General features: G+C 38.3%; 1 protein-coding gene across 1 annotated transcript; it reads right to left on the reverse strand.

Moving 5' to 3' along the window:
- Window positions 1-6,298: 6,298 nt before the first annotated feature.
- On the reverse strand, window positions 6,299-12,948 carry LOC131230254 (E3 ubiquitin ligase BIG BROTHER-related-like). The gene is made up of 7 exons (XM_058226086.1): window positions 12,749-12,948; window positions 9,755-9,899; window positions 9,624-9,664; window positions 7,317-7,358; window positions 6,863-6,984; window positions 6,673-6,781; window positions 6,299-6,578 (listed from the first exon to the last, which is right to left on the reverse strand). The coding sequence occupies exons 1-7, from the start codon at window positions 12,845-12,847 to the stop codon at window positions 6,522-6,524; spliced, it is 615 nt and encodes a 204-aa protein (XP_058082069.1). The 5' UTR covers window positions 12,848-12,948; the 3' UTR covers window positions 6,299-6,521.
- Window positions 12,949-21,525: the final 8,577 nt, after the last annotated feature.

The raw sequence follows: 21,525 nt of genomic DNA on the forward strand, positions 1-21,525 counted from the left end.
ATTAAACTCAGTGAAAGTAAATTCTTTACTATTGTTAGCCTTTAAAACCTTTATTTTCTGCCTTGACTGTTTTTCCACCATTGCCTTCCATTGTTTGAATATGGTGAAAACTTCGGATTTACATTTTATGAAGTAAACTCAAACTTTCTTAGAGTAGTCGTCAATGAATGAAACAAACCATGACGACCCCCCAATGGAAACTTCTGGTGATGGCCCCCATACGTAAGAGTGCACAAAATTAAGCACCCCTTACAAACATGTTTTCTAGATTTAAAAGACAATCTAGATTGTTTACCATATATACAACGCTCGCATATATCTAAATCAGAATTTTTAAAAGCTGGAATCAAACATTGATCAGAAAGTACATTCATGCCTCGCTCGCTCATGTGGCCCAGATGAGCATGCCACATACGTAGAGACGTGGAGTTTGCAATAGCTGCTGATGCTCCACCTACTGAAGTGTTCCCAATCAACCTGTAAAGGTTTCTGTGCCTCTGTGCTCTCATAACCACGAGTACCCCTTTTGAAACTTTAAGGATATCATCAATACCGATGAACTTGCGCTCTATAGCCTCGAGTGCACCGAGAGAAATCAAACTTTTCTTCATATCAGGAACGTGTCTGACGTCAGTCAAGGTTCGCTCCATCCCATCAAACATCTTGATGCTCACCATGTCAATAGCTACAATATTACAGGCATTGTCATTGTCCATAAAAACTTGTCCACTATTGCATTCCTTATAACTAGCGAACTAACTCTGATGAGGAGTCATGTGATATGACGCTCCTGTGTCTAGGATCCATTCATCTGCATGATTGTCGTTAACATGTCCGATCATGGACACAGACAGAACTTCACCACCAGTTGTCTCTTCATCAAATGTGACAATATTGGCCTCCTTAGAAGAAGCTGTTGAATTCTCTTTCTTCGCTTTAGGATTTCTACAATCCTTCTTTATGTGTCCAGATAACCCACAATTCCAACACTTTAATTTTCCTTTGCCCTTGCCCTTAGATTTGGATCTAGGCCTTAAGGATCCTGTACCTCACTCAGAATCTCTACCCCTCATAATCAGTGCATCGGAAGATGCCCCCATGTCGCCATTTAGCTTCTCATGGCCTTCCTTTGAAGGGTTGAAATAATGGTGTCAACACTTGAGGTTTTATTTACAGTGCACATCGTGTCCTTGAAAGACTCATATGATGCAGAAAGAGAATTCAACAATATACATGTCTGTTCCTCATCTTTGACCACTTCCTCCATATCTAGTAATTTGCACATCAATTTATTAAAGTTGCTGATATGAGCTTCTAAATCTCCACCCTCTGCCATCTTGAAGGTATAACACCTGTAGCTTCAAGTGTAAGCGATTTTCAGAGGACTTCTTTGTATAGATGTTCTCTAACTTCACCCATAAACTAGCCGCAGTTTTCTCCCTCAAAACATTATAAAGAACCTCATCCGTGAGACATAAGCGGATAGAGATTAAAGCATTACCATCAAGGTTTTCCCATTCATCATCTTTCATGGTAGATTTTCACTCCTTAAGAACCTTTATCTTGCCTTGCTTGGTTAACAAGCTAATCATTTTAACCTTCCATAACTCAAAATTATTTTTACCCGAGTACTTCTCAATATCAAACTTGCCGTTTCCCATTATTACTAATCCTGCAGATTCAAATCTGTGCCCCAATGATTACTTTGATACCATTTATCGGAGATTTGTGCTGCGGAATCACATAGATTTAGATCTAGGATAGCAATCCAATAATGTCAAGCAATCAAAAGAGAACACAAAGTTTTAACGTGGAAAACTCTTACGGGAAAAAACCACGGCATAAAGCAACAGAAATCCACTATGAAATAGAAATTACAAGAGAGAGGACTTACCCGATTCGAACAACCTCAAATCTCACCCTTATTACACCCTTTGATAACCCTTTTAGAAACCTTTGGAATACCTTTAGAAAGCCTTAGAATGCCTTAGAAAGGCCCTAGGGATCCTTATCTATAGTTTAGGAAACCTCGCTTATGCACCGACTTTGGAATAGTCCGGAAACAGCCTCAAATTTACGCAGTTCGCGTTGGAACTGTGTAACCTCAACTAGTCGAAGGAGGGCCTCGACCGGTCGAGCAACCCGCTCGACCGGTCGAGCCTGACCCTCTACTAGTCGAGCCTGACGAACCCCCAAAAACCCAGCTCGCTAGACTTTGAGTCGAGCGGGCCTCGACCGGTCGAGTAGAGCCTCGACTAGTCGAGTGGTCCGCTCGACCGGTCGAGCAACGGGACTTAAAGACTTTCTGACAACAAGCAACAATAAAATTCAATCATAGAAGATAATAAAAACAATGGGATCTTAATATTGCTTTAAGGGAATGATTCATGAGTATATGATTATTAGGTTGTCGTGGGACGGTTTTATAATTATGGATTTGTTGTCCTTAAGCGCTCTGAGATTGGACATGTCAGCCTATAGTCAAGAAAAGTTATGATCTATGGATCTCAATGCCTTCGTCATGACTATATAGTGCTTGGACATAGCTATACTATCATGATTGGTCAATTTATATAGGAGATTGACTTGGTTCACAATAGACAATCTCCACCGTTAAGCCTGACTTGATATCAACGTTCCTTTGCCCTACCCTATATAAGTGTGTGAATTTGTCATGGATGATACTATCCTACTTTGATATCTTTGATCATTCACATTGGCAGGATCATTTGTAAGTATTAGTCAAGGAAGTCGATCATGCTCAAATCATGAAATACTTGCAATTGCACTAGCTTTGTCAAATCCTTAACCCTGATGATGTGTTGATGGAGAGATCATGGTTAATATTTTTTTGGTTGGCTTTATAAGGCTATCTAGAAGAAACCGCTAAAAGTGGGTATGGCTAATTAAAAGGTTTCGGCACAATCATCAAAGCTCATATGATCCAAGATGGGATCGATTTGGTTCACTTGAGATAATACTATGTGGGCTAAATTTGAGGTTTGAATTGTTCATTAAGTACTTTAAAGACCAGCAAATACTTCTATAATTTTCAATTGGTTAATTCTAAATTTTCAAACATAACTTTGAGTTTTAATCGTTGATTTATTTTAAACCAACTTGATGAATATCTAATGACTATAATCTATTAAAACAGACTTTTGGGCAGCATGGGATGGCCTTAGATTGGTGAAAATGGTTAGTGGAAGGATTTGGCTAGTTAGGATGCATAAATTAAGAAAACAAATAGATTTATTTACAATATGATATACAAGGCAAAGCAAGTCCTCTTAAACTCTAATTTCCTCCTATTTAAGATTTTATCCAAGAGTGAGAAATGGAAAGAACCCTTGGACATCCAAACTCATGAAAGCTAAAGAGAGAGATAGTGGTGAAGAGAGAGGAAGGGTAGACGTCTTGCTCATCTCCCATCTGTTTTGTGTGCATGTCGTTCATCACATGATTCACATCTATGGTCCACTCCTCGAACAACTCAGATTAGCTCCAGGGCCTTACCAGGGATTACAATGGGATTTCTCATTTTCCCAAACCTTGGATAGATTTGGAAGAGACTCCCTCAATTAGGCTATCAATAATGACTCATCAATTCATTCATTGCGCATAGATATGGGTTGTGATAAATGGCACTTATTCATTTATAAAATACGGCATGATCACAACAATGTTCCATAATATTTAATTAAATGAAGTTTTTTAAAAGTTTTATTTTGCTGTGTTTTATTAGAACCCAACAATAGTCCCCAGCTCGATCGGTGTCATCTAAGGACCCGAAATTTGATAAGCCAATCCAATTATTTCTACTCATAAATATGAAAATAGATGTTAAAAAACCAATGTTTTCCTTAATTTGGCCTTTTACTTATTTAGGAGCATGATCCAATCTACTAGCTTGCCGTAAGATGGTTGGGAAATTTTATGGAAAATGTGCCAATGTGGAATACATGTATGGGGATCCATGCCATTTACAACTTAGGGTGCATTGTTATGATGCCTTATATTAAAATTCAAGTTTTTCCATACATTAGTTAGGCCAAACCCTCATGTTCAATTTAAATCATGGCTCATTTTTTGTAACCATTCACTTATCTCATACTAGTGTGCTCTGCCTAGTGAGGGGAAGCGGTCTTATTTTTGGTCCATTGATCATATTCAATGAGAGAAATTATATTAATGAGAATCTATGGACCATATGATGGATGCAATTTTGTCCCAATGAAACATCCACTGTGTGGTCCAAGAAATGAATGGCTTGAATAATCAATGGTGGGTCTATATAGGAAGAGACGGCAATGAGTACAGATTTTGCTAATCCCATGGACTAAATGAGTCTTAAGTCTTACTTGATAAAATGAATGGTTGGTAGATTAGGGGCTATTGGAGAATGCATTTCACAATGAGAAAAATAACAGATTCCATTTCATCGGCCTCTTGCAGTGGGGCCCAATCATATGAAGTCGGTTTTATTTTAGGCAGGCTGCTGAGTTGTATAGCATGTCCAACAATGTTCAATATGGGATGTAGAGCGAGTCACGGACACTTTCATATCCAATATGGACCAAAGAAGGTCCAATCGGAGGCAGAAGTGATTAGGATTGTCAGAACCCTAAAACAAGCATATCTCGCAAACTGGAATGAGTTATTCGACGTAGCACATATATATAATTTTGGGAAAGGAGAAGCTACTTTAGCCAACTAACCCTGATATGCCGGGTTGCCCACGCAGGATTTGAGAGATTCCATCAAATTGATGGTCGAAAATCCTTTTTAATTTCATTTTTACTATTTATAGTAAGTTTTAATTCGATCATAACTCTTGATCCTTTGAGCTTTAGGAGTCACGACCAACATGAAAAGGGCTTAGAAAATTAGGAGAATAATGTGGTTAGGCCAAATTGGACACTTACTATTTTTACCGAAAACCATGAAATCTAGTAGAAATCACGCCATCTATAAATAGTAAGTTTACTATTTATAGTAAGTCACGTTTTTAGGGAGTTTGAGTTTAAGTTTAATTTTGAAACTTCTTTCTAGATTTGAGATTAAAATTTAAAGGGTTGTAATTTTATTTTTTTTTATCATCAATCAATCTATTTTTGAATTTATTAGAATTTATTTCTATTTTCTAATTTTCCTCGTGGATTTGAAAAATCTCTGTGAGGAGTCCAGAGAAGTTTCATGGATTCGGAGTAATTATCCCCTGAGTAAGACGGTGCATATCTTACCCGGATCTTCATCAGTAATAGCACGGAACAATAGTATTATTGGAGTAGATACACGAATTGCTTCAAATTCAAGAAGCCGAGTAGGTGGATTGATCTTACTGCAGAGGAAAAAAAAAAATTAAAACTGAAAATTTTTTCTGGAGATATCTATTTTACTGAGAGACCGGTAAAATATCCTGGCACAGCGGCATCTTGATACCACCAGGAGCTCTGGAAAAAAATAAAAAATAAAAATTATAAGGAACCAAAAAAAATGAAAAAATTGGATCTATGTCCAAAGGATCACATCTACCAAGAAAAAGTATTTTGTTTCAGTGATCGACCTCATCACGTTTACCCTACATCGGCACGCAACTAGCATGTGTGGCATCTGCAATGCACAAGGAGAGAGGTAGTGTGCATTTCCATGAGGTGGAGGAAATTAAGGGCTGGAGAATATCTGCAGGAGAGTACTTATTTAATACTCACGCAGATTGGGGTGGTTGATATTCAGACACTCTAAATATCGGTGCATGCAGCACACATTAATTTAATTAAACCATATGTTGGATCCACCCTAGGTGGATATTCATTTGATTTCTTGTATCTAGAATATTGAGTGTTTTCATCTTGACCATTCATTAAATATCTACCAATCAACCATTTAGGAAATCAAACAATGTAAATTTTTAAGGGCATCTAAATCCTCTCCCCCGTGTATATTTTTGAACCATCCACTTCTTGGAAAATGGATGGCTATAAAAAAGAAGACCTAACTTTAAAATGGTTTAAATCTATAAATCATTAAAGGTAGCCATTGAAACTTGTTCTAGGCCTAATGGACAAACAGGATGACAGATTAGACTATCCAAGTGTCCTAATCCAACTAGGCACACATGAACAGTCCATTCAATCAATCCAAACTGCTCCAACTACATATTTCACGGGCTACAACTTGAAATTCACATTGATCAGCTGGTCCAATCCATCCATAAGTTGGGAATGGATGAATGGGTAGGATTCCTCCACAATGTGATTCTTTACAAGAATAAGCAATCAACAATGGACCCCACAAATAAATTGTACAAATTGTTGATCAGATGGTTAGAATCACACTGTTGGTTAGGTTATTACATGATGGCCAATCAAATGTGTGATGAACTTAATGGACGGCTCAGATTCTATGGATAAGGCTAAAGAAACCCATTTCTGTGATTACACATTTGCAATCCTTAGTGATTCATTTTGATTCTCTTCTTCTTTTTATTGCAATAAAAATATAAGATTAAATAAATGAATTTAAGTCGTCTTCCCAGGAGTAGATGATGCAACCTCCTTGCCACAAATGGGACACACCTGCAAAGGCATAAACTAGCTCAAAAACATGACAATGAAGCCCTCCAAATTTACAAAATGGTACAATTAATTTTCTAAATTGGCAATCACTTACCCTATTTATTTGAAGCCATTTGTTTATACACTCAGAATGGTAGGGATGTTTGCATGGAAGGACCACCAATGATTCTCCTTCTTCATAATCAATCTGACAAATCACACACCTAAAATGCCATCTGATTGTTAGAACTTAGAAAGATAGGGCCCCCAATGTCAAAAAAATTGTATCAAGTTACCCAACTTACTGGGTGAAACTTTCATTAGACATGGGTTGAAATTTATATGTGGAGGAAGGCAAGGAAGCAATTGCATCCATTTCCAGTCCTCTTCTTTCACTTCCAACTACTTCTCCCAGTGCAGTTAGTTCCTGTAAGCAATGCAATAGTCCTGAGGATTATAGATTTTTTTCAACTTGTATAAATGGGCCTATGTTTCAGTGATCCAAACCGTTGATATTATGGGCCACAATGTACCAAAAAACTCCCAGATGGGAATATCCTGATGCTTGGTGGCCAACAAATTTATGGTTACGAAAGCAACGGTCCACATTAAACTGAAAGATGGCCAAATCCTTGTGAGAGTAGTTTTTTGGTGCAAAGGTCATCCATGGTGAGGCCCATCATATCAAGGCTCATGTGGCCCACTTGAAGGCTGACCTGGCATTCCATAAAGTAGTGGTCGATGGATTGCACTACTTACCTCATATGATAACTCATCTGGATCAATGTCTTCTCCAATTTCCTACAAATTGATGATTATGTATCAGTTTCACAGCATCAAACAGTCATATCCAATGTTTTAAAACTTGGACCAGACCGCTTCACCTTTTTGGGCCATTTGGTCCAACCAACAATCCAATAGGTTAGATCCATGCTGAGATGTTTTGGGTCATAAATATCCTTAATCTAGGAATCTTTAAAATAAAAGAACTAACATAATAATCTAGGGTTCATGAGTAGGGTTTGGACCCTGGGTTGGTGAGTTTTTCTTTTTTCTTAGGGTTCGGTTGGTATATCATGAAATTTCATGATATGTGGTGCAAATAACTCATCTTAAAGAAAATAATTACCTGACTACTCAACCTGCTCAAGCGATTATAAGGGAGATGTGACATCTAAAGATGGATTTATTACACTTAGGGTGTGGATTAGGAGGGAAGGTGCAATCGTATCAATCTTTGTGAGATCTCATCCTCATGTACTTGGGCAAAGGTACATCTCACATGTATGTGTACCTTATTATGCGCCTGTTAAACACTTACACAATATCTAGGCGGTGTGAGTGACTGACGGCCAAGCCTTTATATCAGCGATGGTTGGTAACACTTTGATAGCACTTAGACCAAGCCAAAAATAATATGTACACATCATTATGATAAAATGCATGATACCAATCATATTCACACGTATTTATCCATATAGGATAACCACCAATAAAATTTATTAGATATAAGAACATGTGTGTGTAAATTGTAATAGGTCTGACATGCCGAACATAATCTATTTTTCCTAGGAAAAAAAAATGATGTTGGAAGATAAGCGACATCCCGAAAGATAGCTATCATTGAACTCTTGGACTTTGAGGTTGTTTACAGTTTGTTTCCAAGATAAGAAAACGTCATCTTCATATACTCAATATTTTTTCAGAAAAGAAGGGATTCTTACCGAAAAATTCCTCGAGAAATTTGATTTTAACAAACAATGCCTTGACTATCTCTCTCTCTCTCTCTCTCTCTCTCTCTCTCTCTCTAAATAAGCATTAAAGTCTAGCATTATAGGCCCATGCGATCTATGTAGACATCCAACCCTTCAAATGGGGTACACCCCATCACATTGATTAGACAAACCAAAAATCACGCTAATCCAATCATCAGGTGGGCCACATCATAAATTTAGATGTCTTAGAGAGTTTTACATTATTTTTTTAATGTCGTGGCGCACTTGATAGTTGAGATATCTGATCATCATGGTGAGTTGCAGTTTGATGATGGATTAGATGCCATACAAGCACAACTGTGGGCTCCACAAGGCTTCACTTAACCACTTTTCAGAAGAAATGGAACAGAACATTTCGGTCATTTTAGAAGAGCACTTAATGGCCTTTCAAATAGTCAATACATTGTTTAGTAAATCAGATTTCTTGAAGAATTGTAGTAAAAATCCAAAAAATAAAAAAGAAATTAGAATAACAATTATCTAACTTAAAATAATAAAATAATAAAATAAAATAAAGCAACTAAGAAGCATGCATAAATACATGAAGTCAGTCAACCAACCTTTTAGAAAATGTAAGGTAAAAGAATCATCCTCCAACTTTGGCTTTTATCATTATGTTTTCAACCTCTCTATTTTTTCAATCATGTTGCTTGGCAAGTCATAAGTTACAAAAAACATGTAGGCCATTTGTAAGCCTCTATCATGGCTTGTTCCAGGTAAAAGAAGAAACTTTTATATCTGGTGAACAACCAATTATAAAACATTTGCAAATCTACCATTTAAAATACCAACCCAAAATTGCTAGGAAAAACGAGACTAAGATGGCAATGATGGTATTTGGGTGTGCACACATGCACACGTATGCGTTTTTAATTAAAATTACATTCCAACAGAAAACAAATCCAACACTAATATTAATGTAAGTGGAGCTAAAAATTAAATTGATTCGGTGGGGCGACGAGAAACATGAGAGTTCAAGTTCATCAACCGACCGGTGTTAGACTAAGCAAAAGATGTGGTTGGGCTTTTTGTTCATTGGATTGCCGGGGGCAGTTCTAATGGTGTCCATGTAATAATCGAGGGCCTAAACCAACATTTGTCAAGGAGAAACATGATGGCTAGGATCATATGTTCAGTATAATATTCAACCATGGGTCCATACAGATAGGACCCATTAGTTGGATGGTCTAGATCCATTGCTTCTCTTGCCAAATGGTGAGTATTAGGCAATAAACACCCCCTTTCTGATCTGACGCTCCTGATGATATGTCAGCCTGTGGTAGAAAAGTACCTGAAAATCACTATCTTCTTCGCGGAGATCCTCTAATTGCCCTGCGATATAAAAATTATCACAAATATGTTTAAATTCACACCCAGATAAATGCATCCAAAGATGAAATTTTCAAATGGAAAAGAACTCACAATCTTGTCCTCCATCTTCCATTCCATCATCAACTATGAAATCCTCATCATCGTCGTCGAGGTCATCTTCATCATCACTATCACTGTCAGTACTGTCACCATCACCGTCGCCTCTATCCATTGTAAGCATCAGGATTGCCCTTTCCTGGTGAAAAATGAGCCATAGCTCTTGTCAATCTAAATCCCACCCTGTCAATCTATTGTTTGGTGATCTGTATTGTTGTTTGATGGGCCCCACCATTTATTTAGACACCATGTCGCATATCTCACGGATTGTAAGATCCAAGCTATCCACTGTGTGGCTTTTCTTCCATTGAATGGGGACCATTGATGTGCTTAATTTTCTTTTCTCAACCCTTTACTCATAGGCTACCAATCAAAGGTTTAATTAGGGGCCATTTGATAACAATAAAAGCTGGAATTGGACTGCCTTATCCCCTCGCTCCATTTTCCCATGTGTGGTTACATCCTACCTATAAATTACAATCATGTTATGATTTTAGGCCCTCAAATCAAATATCAACCTCTTTCACAGTTCTAGTGGGTCACACGACATTCAACAATGGAGACATACACCAAACATTGTGTGTGAGGCCTATAAGATTGCTTAAATATTGAATCCAACTGAGTGATCAAGTTCGTCCCAGTAGTATGAAATGATATATCAAATATTTTGATGATTGAAGCCTCAGGTGGGCTACAACACTTGATTTTTAAGGGTTTTATCCAATGATTTTACATCATTTTAACCTATTGTATGGCTCAACTAAGTTTTTTATTGAGTTGATTTTTTGTCTGTTAATTTGATGGACAAAGAGCTATTAGTGTTTGAATTAGAAAATAAGAACTAAACAAGCTTCAACAAACAATAAACAAGCATGACTTTGTAATGCAAGGGTATTTTCAAGTAGGGTAGCCTGTGAGACACGGGGACACACTAGGAGTGGGTGGCCCGTGTGAGGCGGGTGGCTCGTGCGAGACGGGCACCACATGCCCTACCCATGTGAGGTGATACCCATGTGATGTGGGGCCCATGAGGGGGGTTTGGCTGAGGTCCTAACTCATCTGATGTAAGGCCTGGGCTATGAGATAAAGGGATTAATTCGCTATACTCTATCAATTTAAGCTTTTAGAGCGAGTGGTTATTTGTCCTGCATCACTAACTCATACGATGTGGAGCCTAAGCTATGAGATAAAAAGATTAATTCACCATACTCTAAAGTTAATTGTCATGCATCACTTTGCCACACCAAACAGGTTCTAGCAAATAGCAAATAGGCCTAGTTAGGACACCGTTGGCTTGGCCAAACAGGACTAGGACAAACCTAACCTAGACAAGCTATTCATGCTTGAACTTTTGGTGCTACCAAATGAGCTCTTAGAATCATCCCATTAGGGTATATGCCTGAGGTACGGTTTACATATATGGTGCCCATCAACTCAACAACCTATATCACGAGTCATGGAATCATTTCCAAGTTTAAAAACATGAAAACTCGACTTGAAACCCAATAGAGTCCAATCAACTCAATAACTTGCTTGAGTTTTCCATTTTAGTAAAATTTGATATTAAAATACAATAAATTTAAAATGTTTTCGAGTTGAGTGGTGTTAAGTTTTTCCAGTTTCATCAACTTTTTTTTGAGTTTTACGAAGTTTCTTAGGGCATGTTTAGATCTTAAGCTGCTTAAGATAAGTTACTTATGCCACAAGTAACTTATCTTAGTTTCTACTTATTAAGAAGATAAGCATGTTTGGTAAACAATCAACTTAAAAGCTTCTCTCTTTCCTCTGTCCTATGTCTCTCTTCAGCAACTTATGAAAAGTAGAAAAGCTTTAAATTTAAAAAAAAAATTAATAATAATAATAACTAAAGTGATTAAGTATTTTTAAGTTTTAAAAAAAGTTATTTATAACTAATCATAAACCAAACTAACTTATCTGAGATAAGTTAATTATCTACCGCTATAAGTATTTTAAAAATAAAATTTAAATTTAAAAAAATAAAAAAGTAATTCATTTGGTGGTATCCAAACGGGCCCTTAGAGTTGAGTGACCTTGACCAAATTGGTGACAAAATATTCTCTTCTTTTCTTTTCTTTTTTTTTTGAATTTTTAAACTATGAATCCATTTATACAAACTTAGGGCCCAAATTCTTCCATTCCTTGGACATGCACATGATCGATCAACCCTTGTTCGGCAGAGAAAAGAGATGATTAAGAAGAGAATACAACAATGGTCCACATTCACCCTGATCCATACCTCAAGTGGTAGACTGGGTGAAAGATACCTCATTTCAACACTAAGGTCTTGGTATCGATCCCCAGTGGGGGTGGCTAACAGTGAAGTGATCTGACAGTGGGGTGTACTAACAAGCTAGCAAAGAAAAAAAAAAAAACAATGGTCCACATTCAAATGAAGACATGGCCCAGGATTTGGTGTATAAGATCTTCCAAACTAATAGTTGTTAGGGGCATGGCTTGCCCAGGGGACCCAACCAGATTATCAGTCATTGAGATATAGGACCCACTTGTGCCAACCCAAGGAGTGGAGGACCATATAATGGGGAATGTCACTTAGGTCCAAATGTTACCATTCGTTTAAGCTGTGGCGGGCCCAAAATGATGTGTGAGTACCATCTAACCTGTCCATTAGAAGCCCTCCCCAATGTTAGGCCTAGATTCCAGATCCAGCTTGATCCATAACTCAGGTGGGCCATACCGAATGGAACACCGTTGGTCATTGGTGTGTCCCACCTGAATTTTTGATAGGAATTATTTTTTATGGGTATGGTTCCTATGAAGAGTCTCGTCAGATGCACGGTTTGGATTCCACATACACCTCCTGGGTGGGCCCACACAGCTCTAACGTATGTTAATTGCCATATGATTCGAATGCATGGGATCATTCCCCATCATATAATCTCTTGACAAAGAACCCAAGAAGGAGAGAGAGAGAGAGAGAGAGAGAGAGAGAGAGAGAGAGAGAGAGACCTGTTCTTGCAAAGCTCTCGCAAGAGCGAAATCCGAGTCAACCTGATCGAGTTGGGTGAATGGGACCCTTGGAGCTGGGCTATGATCATCACCATCCATGGGAGAATGCAAAGACCTTTCCAACAAGCTTCAATTCGTTTGAAGGGAGGAGAAGAATTAAGAAAAGGGAGAAAAGAGAAAGCATCTGAGAATATGTGAGCAAAAAGAAAGGAGAAAGATCAGATAGAGAAACCAAAGCTTACGTGAGAAGAGAGTACAAGCAATTGCATGCATGCTTTTCTCCAAAGCAAGCTAAAGGAATCCTACCGTTTGGCGGGACAACTCATCCACCGCTCATCATGCCACATGTACGGATGGTTGGTGGTGCAAAAAATTACAGTGCTCCAGTAGCCTTAACCGTCCGATAGGTGGGTACCATATCGACGGTTAGAAATAAAAAGTTAGTGTTTGACTAAGATCGGATGGTTAAGATTGTCCCAGAAACACGAAGGGATGATATTGAATCAGTATCATCCAGATTATGGCGCCAGCATACCTCATGGTCTCAACGGCTCTCATCGGCACATCTTTGTCATCCGACGCTTTGGATGTAATATTACACATGAAACATTTGTAATTACCCGACTGGTTGGACACACCACACGTGTAACAGCATGGGACATGTACGAGATCAATCCGTCCGTTGGTTGGATACACTGTTGATGGACTTGCTCAATAATCAGGTTGACCAGTTAGCTATCCACAGTTAAAAATAGATGTAAGGCGGTCAAAAACTTGGCTAACATGTCTCCTTGTTTCCAATATGGTGGACCGTCTATTGAGTGGACTTAGATTTATTTATGTGCAAAACCATCTACACAATCAGATTAAGCTGATGGATGGATTGGATCTTGCACCTGAGCTACCATGATGGCATATGTGTTGCATATACATTCGGTTTTTTGTATATGGGATATGATAGAAATAAGATAAACTGACATCAACCCCCATGAAAAGTCCACCCTGCACATGTTTTTTTTTTTCCTAAATAAAAGTGTTGAAAAATGTTTTTTCAATACATTTAAAACTGTTTGTATTGCAACCTAAACCTTTGTGCTTCCCAGATTGACATTCAAGGGCCGTTTGGAAATTAAGTTGTTTAAGATAAATTACTAATGCCACGAGTAACTTAAGTTAGTTTCTGCTTATTAAGAAAATAAGTGTGTTTGGTAAACAATACACATATTAGCTTCCCCTTGCTTACGTCTCTCCTCTGCTTCTCTTCAATAATTTATGAAAAATGAAAAAGCTAAAAACTTAAGTGAAGTAATTAAGAACTTTTAAGTTTTTAAAAAAAGTTACTTGTAACTAATCATAAACTAAATTTATTTACAGTTGTAAGTAGAAAAGTAACTTATTTGGCGGTATCTAAGCGGGCCCTTAAAACCACTGGAAGCAATTTGCATGCATTTTGACTTTGTTAAAAAACAAAAAAGGTGACTACCATGTTAAAGAGGGAAAGCAAATACAAACACTTTACTTTTTGCATTAATGCTTCTTGCGAAATTCTGTTGTATGTATTAGGGCACCGGACATATTTAGAGTAATTTGGTAAAGCAAACACACAACCATAGATCTCGTCACATAAACCAGCACGATATATGGGTGATGGTCCATAATTGGTGACTTACCTAATAGCAGCTCAATTGATGACTAAGTCATGATAATTCTTGTTTCACATGCTAACTACGAGATATTGCTTGGAAAGAGTAATACGACAACTATATTTTCAATTGGTTTGGCCAACAAAGGTAATACTTTAGTTACATCCTTTAGTCTATTACCTTGCCTAATGGACTCGAGGACCACCCACCACATGATAGGTACCCGATCTTTACTATCTTTCCCCATATAATGCCCATCAGTTATATACCTTTGTTGATGGATCCGTCTAAGTCCACAGTCGAGTTGTTTTTCCAAGCAGTCATGCTACATTATTTTGTCTTGTATGTTTCTAAGTTCCCCTTTAATCTAATAATAATAATAACCAATGCTGACGACCATATGGCGGTTTCCCCGGCGGCTTTTAGCTATCGGAGTCACTCGTAGCTTTTTTCCAAGCCATCAGCAAAAGTTAGTTGTGAGTGCACTACGAAAAATGTGCTCTAAGAGCTCACCACAATGTGTGTATTTTATCTAAGCCGTCCATCCATTTTGACAGTCATTTTAGGGCATGAGCCGAAAAATTTTAATAAATAAATAAATAAAAAGAGGCAAATTGAAGGTTCAAGTAAACCACACCATAGGAAATAATGGAGATTTAAGTGTACCATTGATATATGGTGTGGTCCACTTGGTGCTTTTTTAGTAGGGTTGTACACGAGCTAATCTAGTTTTTCAGCTTGGCTCTATCTGACTCGACCTGAAAGATGACTCAAGGTGAGCCAAGCTTCATACAACTTGGCTCATTTTGAAAACGAGATGAGTTCGAGCATAATGTAGCTCGACTCGATATATATATAATAAAATAAAAAAGTTAAAATTTTAAAACATAAAACTAAAACTAAAACCTAAAAACCCAACTCGTACCCGACCGTCCCTTTCTCTTTCTCTCTCTTTCCCTTTTCCTTTCCCTTTCTATTACCCAACCCGCCGCGGCCCATGCCCGAGCAACCAAGCTCCACAATCTCTCTCTCTCTCTCTCTCTCTCTCTCTCTCTCTCTCTCTCTCTCTCTCTCTCTCTCTCCTCACTTGGCCACTCGCCCGAGCTCGTCTCAACCCGGCTCAACATCTGCACTTGCCCGAGCTCTCTCACTCTCTCAGCACCCGTAAAGGTACCTTTATCATCTAATTTTTTATGTTTAATTGAATATTTATTTGATTTGGGGTTGGGTCGAGTGGCTGGGTTGGGTCGGGTGGCTGGGTTGAGTCAGGTGCTGGTTGCATGCTGGGTAGAGTGCGAGTTGGTTGTTGGGTTAGGTCAGGTTGGGTGCTAGGTTGGGTCGGGTTGGGGGTTGAGTCGGGTTTGGCATTGAGTCAGTCTGGGTTGGGTTAGGCGTGGGTTGGGTGTTGGGTGCTAAGTCATGTTGGGTTGGGTGCGGGTTGGTTGTTGGGTTAGGTCAAGTTAGGCATTAAGTCTAGCACACCCTGAAATTCGAGTATAAAGTGTGTCCTCAGATCCGAGTTTCAAGTCATAACTCGTATATAAAGTGTACTAACTTCATTCCATTATACGATTATTCAGAGATAAAAGTAATATTCATTTTTACATTTCAACTAGGTCCATTCACATAAAATAATTTAAGCATCAATATTTGTCCATTCTCAACATCCATAAACATTCAATCAGCATAAATTAGGCATCATTCATCAGTCAATACAACTTACCAATGAATACTTGCTACAGACCTAAAATAATTAAATAAAATAAAATCAATCAAATGCTTAAAATACAACAACTAATCAGATTATTCAAAATTCTAATTAAATAATTAATAATGGTCCAAATGCGGCCAGTTCCTCTTCTGATAAGTACGGGTACGTCTCACGTGTGTCGTGAACTAGTTCAACCACAACTTCTTGTTCCTATGCCAACTCATCAGCTAATTGCTCATCTGTACAGTATTCCTATCAATAAAAACAGAAGCTGACCAGGCTTAGTGAGAAAACCTAGCATGATTCATGCTTATTAAAATTAAAATATAATAGAAACAGAGTATGCATAATGATATGAATGCAATGATGTATGAATGCATCAGATGAGATGATCGTCCATTTACTTGGGTTGGAGATCGGCAACCTGAATCCACCCGTTAGGTAGGCTTCCACCTTTCAGTAGGCTTGGGCATAGCCCGCATCTGGTAACGCTCTACTAGGATCAGCATTTCTTTCAGGGAGGGCCCCTAGAATCGACCATGCATTATGCAAATGCAATGAATGATAGATGATGTATGAATGTATCATTTTCATAACTGCCATAAATACTTGTCTTGATAAGTAAATTCAACGTACAATTATTATAATTCATGCAATTTGGCACATATTAACATATAATTTACCACATCATATAATATTACAACAAAACACTCAAATCAGTACATCAATCAATCAAACCATCACAAAGAATTTATTTTAATTCCAATAAATCATAAAACACGTTGGGTTACTCACTTGAGTCTAGTAGTGTAGAATCCACAAGGTAATTAGGTTGGGTTGAATTCAGAGATCATATCAACTATATCAATGATATTGTTATTCATCTAGTTATATTACACGGTGGAGCAGACATTTGATTAACATCATAGGTGGTCAAACCCTAAATGATCAAATAATTAAAAATTCATATATAATATGTTCATTAAATTTAATTATCAAAATTTATATTTTTTTGTAAGATTCTAACCACACATACAATGATTGATCGGGGTGGCCCACTGGATGATTGGATCATCTAGATTATTGAGGTCTTGGCATATTTCGCCTCTATACATTAGATGAAAAGTATGGATCTAACCACACATACAATGATGGCCCATCTCGACTTTCTATGCTAAGTGATACCTATTAGTTGCGTAGAAATCTAAGTTTTCCTTATTAAATATTTTCAAATTTAATTAGTGTGGCCTATCCGATGGTCGGATTAAGTCTAGAAGTTAGGGCCCTTGTATATTTGATCTTAGCGATCGTATGATCCGTACAGATGTAATATGATTAGACCAGAAGCATACCAATCAATCTCTGCGATAAGAAACTTTGCATTTAATTTTAGACTTTCTTCATCTTAACATCAGATATGCCAACAGATCAATGCAATAAACGTGTGACCGATCCACACCGTTCATTGTATAAATCGAGTCAAATTACATTAAATGCATCAAAAAAAATAATGAAAGAATATACTATAAACTTACCAAATCAAAGCTCTCTAAAATCCTCTCTTTCTCCCTTTCTCAGTTGTCGCATGGTGACTTTTGGTTAATATCTAAGTTGGATTGGAACTCCTCTTATGACATACTCCATAAAAGAAAAACTTGTTTGAGGGATTGAGACTTGAGAGATACAGGGAGGGTTAAGGGTATATATAAGGGTTAAGGATCAGGGATAAAAGTAAGATAAGAATAAGATGGAGATATGTAACACCCCGTATTTTCCAGTACTCGAGTGTTACCATGTAATTTAATTTAATATAAATACAAAGAATAATACAACCTAAATATATATACACTATGAAGTGTATATACTTTGTAAAGATTTAAAATTTCATGCTAAAATGATACATATGTATTTAATGTATATAAGACATTATGAAAATAATATTATATTAAATAAACACAATGAAAAATAATTTCACAACATAAAATCAAATTTTAAATAATAATGTAGCAGTGAATATTTTTATATCCGTATGTATACAAAAATCATTAGATATTTTAATGAAATTTTATATTTAACAATATTATCAAATACAAATATAGTTTTAATTAAATATAATATTGTATATTAAGAATTATGTATATTAATGAATGCGTGAATAATAGCATGTAATTAGTGGTATGTTAATATTAAAATTATATTTATATATATATATATGAGATTTTAAGTATTCTAATTGCAAATAATATACAAAAGTAATGAAATCTATATTAATATCAGTATTGGTTAATAATAAATGATGAAAGCTTTACAAATGGCCCTTTAGGACCTTTTAACCGTTGACATTCGTTTTCGGGATGATCCGTCCATTATATTAACGGGAATCCACCATTAGGACTATAGATCAAGTGGTGGGCCCCACCAGGACCTTGGATCTGCCCCATATTTGGTATATGGACCTAACTGGACCCTTAGAACCAAATGGACGGTGTGGATTTCATCAAATCCACTGGTGGACCCCACATTTTCCTTGCACATGTACACAGTGCAAGAGCACTCGCAGTGCATTAATTTGGGCAGCCCGGTCAAAGCGGGTCTGACCCGCAATTTCCAAAAGAGAGGTTCTCTCTCTCTCTCTTCGGTTTGAGACAGCGGACGGACGGGAGTCCGTTTGTGATGATCGGTGGCCCACCAGAGGGGATCCATATTCATGATCAGGACCGTCCATCGGGTGCGTCCCTCAGCCCTGACAAAACCCTGGGTGGTTTCACCTGATGGTGTGCACCCACATGCACACAGGAACCGGCGCAAACAGGGCCTGGAAGCACATTGTTTCCAAAAATGGAAACTGCCCCTGTTGCCGCCAGCTTGGCGATCCGTGTGAAGGGACTTCAAATGATCTCGGTCGTCCATTTGAGGACATCTCAACCGTCCAAACTCGGTTTTCACCTCAGCAAGGAAAACCACGACCGGTATTTGCAATACCAGCCATGTGCAAGAACGGTTTCTACCAGAGCCAATCTGGAGCGTTTGTTGTCAATCCGACGGACCAGGAGAAGGCTAGGTTATGTTATAAACGTGGGAGGATTGAGCAACAGAAGCTCATTCCCTATTCTTGCAGCTGCGAGAGAAAACCCATCCGAAAGCTTCTTCCTTCCAACCCATCAATGAAACTCCATTGGAGCTTCAACTTGAAGCATCCCCTAGCTTTATCCCACCAAATCAGACCATCCAATGCATTCGGATCTGAGAAAAATGCCCCGCATCGAGATCTGCCATTAATGGCCGGTCTTCTTCCTCAGTGAACCACGGTTCCTGTTTTGCTGCGGGCCGTGTTCTGATGCAGCTGGGGTGAAGGGAATGAAGAGGATAAGGAGGAAAGAGAAGACAGAAACGGAAAGAAAGAAGAAGACAGTGGGAGATAGAGGAAGAATGGAGAGAGAGTGGCTGTTATGCAGCCCGAACCGAACCGAACTAAGCTCGGTCTGGTTACAGGCCCTACTGATTTGGGTGCTGCTGGAATTCCAGCACACGCACACACACACACACAGTGAAGGAGGAGAGAGAGGAGAAGGAAAACGGTGGTGGTGGTGACGCTGCTGCTATTGCTGCTGCCGTTACCGCACCATACAAGCAGGTGGGCTGCACCCTACAGCGAGTGGGCCGCGGTTCGAGTCATGGACACAGTGACTCATGTGCGAGTTGCTGGCCAGGTAACACTCCATCCCCTCCCTTCATTTCTTTTCCATCCAACAACACACAACTGTTGGAGCTATTGACAGCAAGAATCGGAACCGGATTCGAGCCAGATTCCACTGGTAATGTTGGGCCGGGACCCGTCCAGACCTCCCTGATACATCTCCTAACTCAGTGGGCCACACCATCACTCACGCCAAATGCTGTGGGCCTAAACCTTGTGAAACCCCGCAGCTGGGTCAAGATCAGGCCATGCTATTGGACTGAGATATGAACTCAGATCAGGCCTTCAGCTGGCCTGTGAACTGAGTTGAAAATGGGCTTTCAGTTGGGCCGCATTGGGTGGGCCGAAATCAGGTCCGATCCAGCCCTAGTTAGGGCCTTGTTGAGGAGCAAACTCGGGGCCAGCCATTGGGCCACCATTGGATAGCAGCAGCTGGGCCGAACTGGGCCCAGTCTAGCAGTTTCTGGGCCTTGATAACACAACTCAGGATGGGCCAAACTAGGCCCAGTTAGGGCCTTGTCTATGGGTAGATTCCTGACTGAACTCGGGCCACCTGTTGGACCAAAAATTTGGTTGGCCTGGTCACTCTAATGTGGGCCCAAATAATCTTGCTCATGGGATCCTTCACTAGACCCATTTTAATGTATTATTGTCATTGTTACTATTAGGATTATTAAAATTAATAATATTAGCCAATTAGTAGGATATTCATGTTAGAACTAGTTAGTATAAACAAGATTTCAACTATCGTATAATAGTGTTCTAATTATTGCTATTAAAATATTATCATTAATGGTAGGTTAAAATATTTACTATCATCATAACGGTCATTATTATCATACCTAACATTGATAGTGGTTTTTCAATTCTCTATATTACTAACATTACGGTTAACCATACAACAATTAGTGCTCCATCCTATGATCCAAGTCTAGGACTGAACACTAAGGGTGAAAACCTAGATCTACATCAAATGCATTGTGCGCTAACATTAGCTATTATAAACAAATTACTGTTAACGATATTAGTGTAGTATCCATCACCTAAAGATATTATCATAAAGACAAAATAGATTACACTATTACATTGTAATGCTTAAGATTACCAGGGTCACGAATATTGGTTACATAACTAAAAATTATAACCAACCATATCATGACATGGTGTTTGAGTTACACACGTCCTAGTCCAACTTCTAGAACTAAACTCTATGATAAAACCCTAATTCCACATTAAAACCCTAAAAGATGACCCTAGGCTATGATCTTCAATCCTATGTAGTAATTAGAGCTGAGGCCTCATTGTACAAGTTCATGATTCGTGGTAGGATACAATTCTAAAGGCGCAAGCTTGTAGCGACACTAGAAGGCGATTCAACGCATAAGGTGATGATTCTTCCCCTTGAGCTTTCCATCTTCTCATTAGCTTAAGTTATAGTTTTTATTAAAAATTATAACTGATACCTTTCTCTTATAATCACATGCGTTGGCTGGTGGAAATTGAATTGCTATATTGCCTGCTTAATGTTCATCCTGTATATTTGTTCATGCTTGTGGATTATTTATGTATTACTTATGGACTTTAAACTGGTACATTAGTGGGGAACCCCCACCTATAAATGTACACCCATACTTGGGATGTAACCCGACTGGTTGTGATTAAAATGGACCTTCGACTTAGTGGTTATTGAGTGGTGGTCTGAATGGATCATTGATGTGGGCCTACC

The sequence above is a fragment of the Magnolia sinica genome, chromosome 2 (genome assembly GCF_029962835.1).
Source record: "Magnolia sinica isolate HGM2019 chromosome 2, MsV1, whole genome shotgun sequence".
Lineage (NCBI taxonomy): Eukaryota > Viridiplantae > Streptophyta > Magnoliopsida > Magnoliales > Magnoliaceae > Magnolia > Magnolia sinica.

Coding starts and splice junctions, on each gene's coding strand:
- LOC131230254 (XM_058226086.1), bottom strand. CDS start 12,847: ATGGATGGTGATGATCATAGCCCAGCTCCAAGGGTCCCATTCACCCAA. Junction 9,900..12,748: donor CGAGAGCTTTGCAAGAACAG/GTCTCTCTCTCT, acceptor ATTTTTCACCAG/GAAAGGGCAATCCTGATGCT. Junction 6,579..6,672: donor AATGGCTTCAAATAAATAGG/GTAAGTGATTGC, acceptor ATGCCTTTGCAG/GTGTGTCCCATTTGTGGCAA.